General features: G+C 33.0%; 2 protein-coding genes across 2 annotated transcripts; one reads left to right on the top strand and one right to left on the bottom strand.

The window, feature by feature from the left end:
• Positions 1–242: 242 nt before the first annotated feature.
• LOC114192266 (isoliquiritigenin 2'-O-methyltransferase-like) lies at positions 243–2,012 on the top strand. The gene is made up of 4 exons (XM_028081927.2): positions 243–748; positions 1,026–1,339; positions 1,419–1,483; positions 1,580–2,012. Exons 1-4 carry the CDS (start codon positions 315–317, stop codon positions 1,874–1,876), a joined length of 1,110 nt encoding a protein of 369 aa, XP_027937728.1. The 5' UTR covers positions 243–314; the 3' UTR covers positions 1,877–2,012.
• A 595-nt stretch (positions 2,013–2,607) lies between these two features.
• LOC114192263 (embryogenesis-associated protein EMB8-like) lies at positions 2,608–7,418 on the bottom strand. The gene is made up of 13 exons (XM_028081924.2): positions 6,821–7,418; positions 6,674–6,735; positions 6,459–6,541; positions 5,754–5,843; positions 5,457–5,579; positions 4,952–5,029; positions 4,326–4,411; positions 4,123–4,171; positions 3,751–3,807; positions 3,530–3,660; positions 3,357–3,440; positions 2,997–3,062; positions 2,608–2,906 (listed from the first exon to the last, which is right to left on the bottom strand). Exons 1-13 carry the CDS (start codon positions 7,282–7,284, stop codon positions 2,882–2,884), a joined length of 1,398 nt encoding a protein of 465 aa, XP_027937725.1. The 5' UTR covers positions 7,285–7,418; the 3' UTR covers positions 2,608–2,881.
• Positions 7,419–9,210: the final 1,792 nt, after the last annotated feature.

The following is a 9,210-nucleotide window of genomic DNA, read 5'->3' as shown; positions in this document are numbered from 1 at the left end:
TAAGTAGAGAAACTGAACATATTTTTGATTAAGAGAGTAAATCGGGAATTGTTATGTAAATAGCAAAATTTATTCTCAAACATTTATAGAGTTTACACGTAAGTCAAGGAAATTGAAATAAATCTCTCACCACAAGCGTTGCTTAGGTACCCACCGCTAAAAAAATCAACCAACAAGACAAGGAAAAATCAAGGTAAAGCCTTCCATCTACGACCACAAACACCTATAAAAGGAGCACACTGAAGAGCAATTAAGCAGACACATTTGTAACCAAACCAGAAAACTAAAGATCATTGGAATTCAAAGAAGCAAGAATGGGGGAATCCAATGTTGCTACCCACAATAACCTCCTTACAACTTGTCCCAAAAACACTGAAGGTGCTCGTCTATCTGGAATGCTGCTTAGTACTGCTGTGGTTTACCCTGCAGTTCTGAATGCTGCTATTGAGCTCAACCTGTTTGAGATCATAGCCAAGGCAACACCACACGGTTCGTTCATGTCATCTCACGAAATTGCTTCCAAGCTCCCAAACCAGCACCCTGATTTGCCTGATAGGCTCGATCGCATGCTGCGTTTGCTTGCTAGTTATTCTCTTCTTACCACTTCCACACGAACCACACAACATGGTGCCACCGAGACAGTTTATGGACTCTCACAAATTGGACAATACTATGCTCCTGATGCAGCTACAGGCTACTTCGCTTCATTCGCATCCTTTCTCTCTTGTCCTGCACTCTCACCACTTTGGTAAATGATTTTAACTCTTATGCATGTTTTCTTATCATTACTGTATCATGATGTGAATGAAACTGGTATGAAGTTATTTTAGTTTAGTTTAGTTAAGTGGACTATTAAGTATGAGGTTGTTTTTTGTAGACATAAAGGGTGTGTGCAGTATTATGAGAAGAATCTTAAACACTTTTTTCATACATTACGTCAACGTGACTAAAAGTGCAGCCCTAATTCCCATTTTTCCAAGAAGGAATGCTTACTTTGCTCCAATGTTTTTAACTATTTTCCTCAGGCTGAATTTCAAGGAGGCAGTGGTCGATGCAGACGTTGATTTGTTCAAGAAAGTTCATGGGGTAACAACGTACCAGTACATGGAAAAGGATCCCAAAATGAACCAAATTTTTAACAAGTCTATGGCAGATTTGTGTGTGAATGATATGAATAGAATACTTGACATATATACTGGATTTGAGGGAATATCAAGGTTGGTTGATGTAGGAGGTGGAAATGGACAAAACCTCAAAATGATAATCTCGAAACACCCTTCAATTAAAGCAATTAATTTTGATCTGCCCCAAGTCATTGAGAATGCACCAGTGCTATCAGGTAGCCTGATATATCTAATGTTTAATCATATATATCAAAGGGTTAATTTAAATTCTAAACTCTGTGAAATTTTGTTAAGGGGTTGAGCATGTTGGAGGAGATATGTTTGCAAGAGTTCCAGAGGGTGACGCCATGACACTGAAGGTACTTGATAGAATAAACACCTAATTCATTAAATAAATCTAATTTAATTTTGAAGGTTCTAAATCCTTTTTTATGTGTTTTATGATGTTGTTTTAGGCTGTATTGCACAACTGGTCTGATGAGAAGTGCGTAGAAATTTTAATCAATTGTCACAAAGCACTGGCTGAAAATGGGAAGGTGGTTGTTCTGGAGTTCATAATGCCAGAAGAACCAGAAGCAACTGAACAATCTCAGCTTGTTTCCAGCCTGGACAACCTTATGTTTATCACAGCCGGTGGAAAAGAAAGAACTGAGAAACAGTACGAGAATTTGTGCAAGCTCGCTGGTTTTTCAAAATTTCATGTTGCTTGTCATGCCTCCTCTGGGCCAGGAGTGATGGAATTCTACAAATAAGTATTTTAAGGTAAAAATGTGGAGATAAAACAATAAAGACTTCCAAGTGAGGTGTGGGGTACCACTTTCTTGTCCACTTTCCATTTTTCATGTGATGTAACGTTTGCACTTAAATAATTGGATTTCGTCGTCGATATATATTCTCTTAAAAAGTAAAACTAATATATATATATATATATATATATATATATATATATATATATATATATATATATATATATATTTACTTATGATAATGATAGCAGTTGATCCGCAAGTTGCAAATGGAGAATGAAAATAAAGTCATGGGTTTAATTATTTTATCCTAATTTTAGAACAAAAAATCATCTTTATCCTCATATATTATCCATCTTTATCGATACTTGTTTTTTTTATTGTTCTAAATATTAATTTAAGTATTATTTTATAGCAAATAAAAATTACAATAAAAAATATCATAACTAAATGATATTAATCTAACACCGAACAAATTTAATATAAACAAACCTTCTAATATATATGAAATATATTAAAATTACTATAGTCAAGCCTTATCAAACTAATTTTGGTATTAGTGACAACCACTTGAAGGTTAAATTAAAAAGAGATTAATGATTTTTTTTTGTTGTAAAATTTAAAATTTTCTAAATTTAATTAATCTAACTATTTTTATAAAATTGTAAAATTCTTTGTTCAGACTATATCTTTTATAAAGCGTTTAAACTGTCTAAAATTAAATTAGCTTCTTCAAATTTTCAATCCAAAATATTATAGAAGACTTTTATCCTCTGTGGCTTCGTAAATCACGAGGCACAGTATTGAAAATAACTTGGGTCAAATAGCAGAGAATTCGTCAACTCTTTCCATTGGTTAGTCACAAGCTCATCATTTAATGAACATTTTCTTGTGGAACCGTGTTATGACTGTCATTAATACATATACTGGACTAAACCTGTTTCTTCCACATCGTTTCCGAGGTCATTGATTGTTCAGGCACATTCATAAGTGCGATGATCAATTCACGAGTCAATGGAATTTTTGGTTGACAAATCTACACGACAGGTAGCAAAGAAAAATCAAAATTCAGCCAACACAAAATTTCTGCTTATTTCCCCATGAACAATATCACACCAGATTTTACCTTTCTCCTTGCATGTAATTGCTGCTGTGTAGAACACCAAGGAATTCATTTAGAGCTCTTACCCACCTGCAAGAGGGGAAAATTAAAAATGTACCAATGATTGAAAATTAGTTTAATCACCAAAAATTGTCTCTAACAAGATTAAAAAATTTCATATCAATTAGAGATATCAATTAGAGATAAGATAAAAATATATATATATATATATATATGGATGCAAAATTTGGGTTAGATTTAAAATTCACCTATTAATACTAAATACATCTTGATAAAACATGTATTTATAAGTTTTCAATTTTTTTTTCTAGTTAATATGAAATTTAGACACACTTATATGTCGATAAAAGAACAATTGTGTACCAAAGACGAGATGCCGTTAGCCCTTCAAAGAAGGCCAGATGTCCTCCATGCTTTAGAGTAGCCAACACAATGTTTTTATTTGCCCTACCAAAAGAGTAGTGCATTAATATGAGCTAAAGTAATAGAAGAGAACGAAAATAAATAAGAAGCAATGAAACAATGGAGGAGCATACTTGCATTCATCCCAGGGAATGGCTTCTGTTGTACATATTGGATCGTCAAGAGCACTAATACACAGAAGCGGAACGGAAACAGAATGCACATAAGTGGAACTACTGCAGCGTCTATAGTACGTATCCACACTCTAAGAAGAAAAAGAGTTGGTTTTGATTAACTAATAAAACGAGACAGAAAAAGAGATAAAATATTACATATTTAGGCCATACACAAGTACCTCGTACTTCCCAACTACACGAGTGGCGTGATCATCAAAATCGCGGACAGAAAGTGACTGCGAAGCAAAAAAAGCACATGCACACATGTTTGATGAAAATTTAAAAACTAACGTTGAATAAGACAACAACATTTAAGAATGTTATAGGTATTAGAATTAGAATAATTAGGCCAAGAAAAAGTTAACCCAAACACAGCTAAATGAGTTGCGAGGTTTTTTAGGGGAGACATTGAAAATACGTCCATAACAAATTACGACATCACTTTCAATTTTACCATATATAACACGACAAAAACAGCCTTATTTTACCATTGGAAAATAAATGAAATTAAGGTAATCAAATGAAAATAAAACAATAACGAGTAAGGCCACCTTTTCTATTCCTTCCCAATTAGCATTGCGAGAAAAGTGAGACCGGTGTCTGCAATGAATGTTGGCAAAAATATAAAATTAAGTCAAGAAACGAACAATGGACAAAAGTTCTTGATGTTTCCACTTTGTCTGCACTTTGAATAGATTTTATAGATTATGAAGACGATAGTTAAATTCAACTGAAAAAAAAAATGCAGACTTACAATTTTGCATAATCTTTAAGTCCAAATGCAAGTGCTTTATCATAAATTTTCTGCACACGCCCCCGGCGCAAGTATCTGTCCTCTATCTACAACGATAAACAAGTAATATAACTTCGCGAAGTTTAATAAAAGGTAAAATGAAGATCGATTCCAACATATACGAGAATATTGAAGAGGAAATTAAATTCAGTACACTATTTTGATAATTCCAAAAGTATTACATTAAATAATTTAAAACAGATCCAAAACTCAATTTGAACCACCAATCGCATTCAAAATAGTTTTTGATTATTCACATACACTTTTTGATAAAAGAACACTTATGAATGGACAATTTGACCTTTTATTATTGTTTCCTTCACCACTTCTACGACTTGATTTTTAAGGCATGTAATCATAAACTCCAATTTTCAAAATATATTATTCTCAATTATTTCATTCAATTTGTATTATTTTCTGTTTCGTACAAAACTAATTTCTTTTCTTCAATTAAACCATCTAGCAATTAAACCGAGAAGTGAGAACAAATTCAAATGAAAGATTGTAGTGATTTTTCATAGCATATTGACCGAAGTCTTTTGAAATTCAAAATTTAAAACAAGTCACTTTAAAATCAAAATACTAACCAAAAGGTCCCAAGGAGAGCAAACAGCAACAGCTCCAGCAACAGGAATATTCTCACCATCCTCACCAAGATATTTAACCTATAAACAATCATTGAATAAAAAAATGCAGTGCAAACACAGCTCCTCGCATAAGTGATAATAAGATAATTTCGTGCAGTTTTGGTATAGTTTGAAAGGCAAATAGAAAAACGTATCAATGATGAGAAACATCATAATGAATTTCAGTATCAGTCCTAATAAGATATATAATACGAGAAAGTGAAATTCTTTTATATAGCTATAACCAGAAATTCTTTTATATTTGATAACAGAGGTCAAATTTTCGAGAAAATAGAAATGTCATACACAAACTTAAATAATTTTTTCATTGGCCCTTCCTGCAAGTGGCACCTAAAATGTATGTCCTTTCAAAAAAATTATAATATTGATAGTAATTTAAATTATTTTTGACGTAAAAAAGGCAACATTTATTATAACCATTTCAGAAGGCTCAAGTTTAACATACCAGAATATTAGCTCCAATACTAGTTCCAACAACAAACAGTGGTGCCTTGGATCTCTCTTTATGGAGATAATTAACCACTGTTCGGACATCTTCGGTCCATCCAGCATTGTAGGAAATGTCAGACTGAAATGATTTTAAAAAGAAAAACAAGATCAAGAAACTATTAACACAAGAACATGAGATGAGATTGATACAGTGCAAAATAATACCACATTATAATCAACAGGATTCAAGTTATGCTTTAAAACTGTAGCAACCCTTTGTTCTATTTATTTAAAGCTTGCAGAAAAAACTAACCGTGATTGAAACACCTCCAAAACCTCGGTGGTTACAGACAACAACGTTCCATCCACGCTTTGCAGTGTGATACGCGAGATGTTTGATATACTGTCAACATGAAAGCAAGAAAAGAGAAGGAAAAAATAAAACTGAGATATCAGTGTAGTGTATAAATGCATATGAAAACTAGGGGACGTTCATAAGGATACAAGGAAACATTTATTGTTCTTTTTTCACGAAAGAATAAACTAATAAAACAATAGTGTCCAATTCACTTTCCCATTTTGTCAACTGCTATACGTGAGCAAGCTATATAGGAGACAAGGAAATCACTTTCAACTTAACCTTTAAGCAACAGGTATATTAGTATCTTACTCATTTTTACCCGACATGAAATTTCTAACTCACCTTAAATTCCTAACACATTATGTAATGCAAAACAAAAGGTAAATATATTGCAGCTGCACACTAAACTGTTAAAAAAGTTAAAACAACAATAATGGTTTCATAACGCAAGACTTTGCATACTAAGCTAGAGAAGTTCAGATGGTACTAGGACAAGGATAATAATAAAATAACATTACAAGCCCTGATCTAGTAGCAGACAAGGAGCTGCCGACAGAGCAAGGATAAAACGTGGTCTACTGTAAAAGTAATGCAGTGATTTTTAATTGGTTGACATCGAAGGGTGTATTAAAATCAAAAGTAAATAGAAACACTTACTTGAGATGAAGAGTCACTTGTGAGGCCCGGAATAACTACAACAATGGGAACAGATTCATCTTCATAATCAACATTATCCGAAACTGTAAAATGAGCAGTCATAGAAAAGACAGAAAGATGGATGAACCTTCGACTTCGACAACTATCACCAAATTACTACATCAAGTACGCATGTTTGTCCATAAACCATAACAGAACACTTTAATTAAACTTACCATGAGAACTGAACAGCCAATCCAAGGCAATGGTTCCAGCATCAGCAGTCCTAAACAGTTCCCTGAAACAAAACTAATTATTGCGTCTTCCATCTTCAACAATCTTCAACAAATAAATAGGGATTAGGTAAGGACGGTTGAATTGACCTGGTGTATTTCAGCAAGGGAGGTGTGCCGAAGTAGTTCAAGAAAAGAGTCTGAAGATGAGGGCTGCAGAGCCAGGGCGTGGCGAAATATCTTCCGCGAAGAACCTCGCACTTCGAAACGACGTCGTGGTAGATTTGAGAGGAGGAGTTGTAGGAGAGAAGCACAGGGGAGCCTGCGAATCCCGAGAAGAGATCTTGGAAGAAATGGAGTTCGAGGAAGTTGTAGAGAACGGAGAAGAAAATGAACGCTGCAAGGAGAAGATAGTGGCAGAGAGGGATGAGAGAGAGGACTTGCAGAAGAAGCCAGTAAGCGCTGGAAGAAGATGCTGAATCGGGTATGCAGAATCGTTCATCCATGAATGGAGGAATGAGGAAGAGAAACAGAATAATGGCAGGAACTTGAAAATATCTAACGAACCACCATTGCTCCGTAATCCTTTCACTGTGATTTATGTTTTCAACCATTCCAATGAGTTCTTTTTTGTCAGAGAAAATGGGGGAATGCCATTGGTGACCTGTGAAGAATGTGTATTCTTACAAAGAAAATGTAACACGAATAAAACATGGCTCATATATATCACATGACCATTGTCTTGCATTTCACACTACCAATGGTTGTTCACTTTTTATGTCTTCGAGGAAACTCTTGAATTTCCGACTAAATAACCGTAAGGACCGAGCGTAAAATTTCAAGCTACACGGTTCGATCGTAACAACCGTTAGGATTGAACGTTTGTAGGCCAACACTTATAGTCAATTACAATTTCTTTTACTTTAAAAGTGTAACATTTTAAGCACCACAATTGATTGTGACTTAACCTATTTGGTCTTTCTTATAGGACAATTAATATCACCTGCAATAATTTTCTTGTCTTATTAGGAATCTTACTTGAATTGTCACTTGACTCACCTGACCTCCGCTGTAGGACAATTGTGCAACCTGTAATAATCTCTCCTTAACAATTGTCCTACTAGGAATCCTATTTGGATTGTGACTTGACCTACCGGGCCTTTACCATGAGACAATTGTGTAACCTGCAACAATAATCTTGATTTCAAGTGATATTCCTCATGGTGGAGTATAATTGCTAGTATAGGCAATAAAGATATATTTATTTTAATCAGGATGGAGAATGTTAAGCTGATAAAAATAATATCTTGAAAATTTTTACATCATCTAAGAAAATCAAGGGATAGATGTTATTAACTATATAATGGAATTTAAGTTCATAATGTTTGCTTTAGAGAGTGTGGACACTCTAGATCAAAAGACATTGGATAGTTATTTATAGGTTTAATTAATCGTAAGGTACCCAGTTTGGTACTAGAGTGTCAAATTGGTACCCACTTTTAAAAAAGTGTCAATTACATCCCAACTTTTGAAAATTGTTTCAATTAGGTCCCTTTCAGACAGAGTTGACTAACACCGTTAGTCAACGTGCCACGTGTCAATCTGTGGTTTTTTTGATTTTTTTTTTAAAAAAAATTAATTTTTTTTTTAAAATTTTTTAAAAATAAAAATAAAAATGCCACGTGTCAGTGTCACTATTAGATGTCATTGTGTTGATTTCGATTTGGTCCCCACATATGGCTTTTTGTTTCAATTTAGTACCTAAGTATGTGTATCTGATTCAATTTTGTCCCAATTTTTTTTTAATAATTAAAATATTTTTGTAATCCATTTTTTATAAGATTAAAAATAATTAAGTATAAATATTTTTACAAAATTAAGTACTAATATTTATAATGTTTCTCTCAATTTCAGACCAAATTTATTATTTGTATGAATGTTATGCTATTTATAAGTACTAAAATGACTTTTACCACTAAATTTTAATATAAATATCAAATACTTAATTTTTTTTAAACTTTTATACTTAATTACTTTTAATTTTATTAAAAAATATATTAATTATTAAAAATTATTAGGTCAAAATTGAATCAAATACACATAAGTAGGTACTAAATTGAAACAAAAAAACATAAATGGGGACTAAACCGAAATCATCACAATGGCATCTGATAGTGACACTGACACATGGCATTACAATGCCACGTGGCACTGACAATGCCACGTGTCACACACAGGGACTTGACACGTGGCATTTTTAATTTTTTTTTTAAATTAAAAAAAAAATTAAAAAATTAAAAAAAAATTAAAATTATGTTTAAAAAAAATCAAAAAAACCACAGATTGACACGTGGCACGTTGACTAACGGCGTTAGTCAACTCTGTCTGAAAGGGACCTAATTGAAGCAATTTTCAAAAGTTGGGATGCAATTGACACTTTTTTAAAAGCGGGTACCAATTTGACACTCTAGTACCAAACTGGGTACCTTACGATTAATTAAACTTTATTTATATTTCTTTTTATTTATTTTATTTCTGAT

Source organism: Vigna unguiculata, chromosome 7 (assembly GCF_037176805.1).
Source record: "Vigna unguiculata cultivar grain cowpea cultivar isolate G323 ecotype 2 chromosome 7, ASM3717680v1, whole genome shotgun sequence".
NCBI classification, from domain to species: Eukaryota; Viridiplantae; Streptophyta; class Magnoliopsida; order Fabales; family Fabaceae; genus Vigna; species Vigna unguiculata.
Note: the sequence above shows the minus strand (reverse complement) of the source record. Positions and strands in the feature narration are given on the sequence as shown.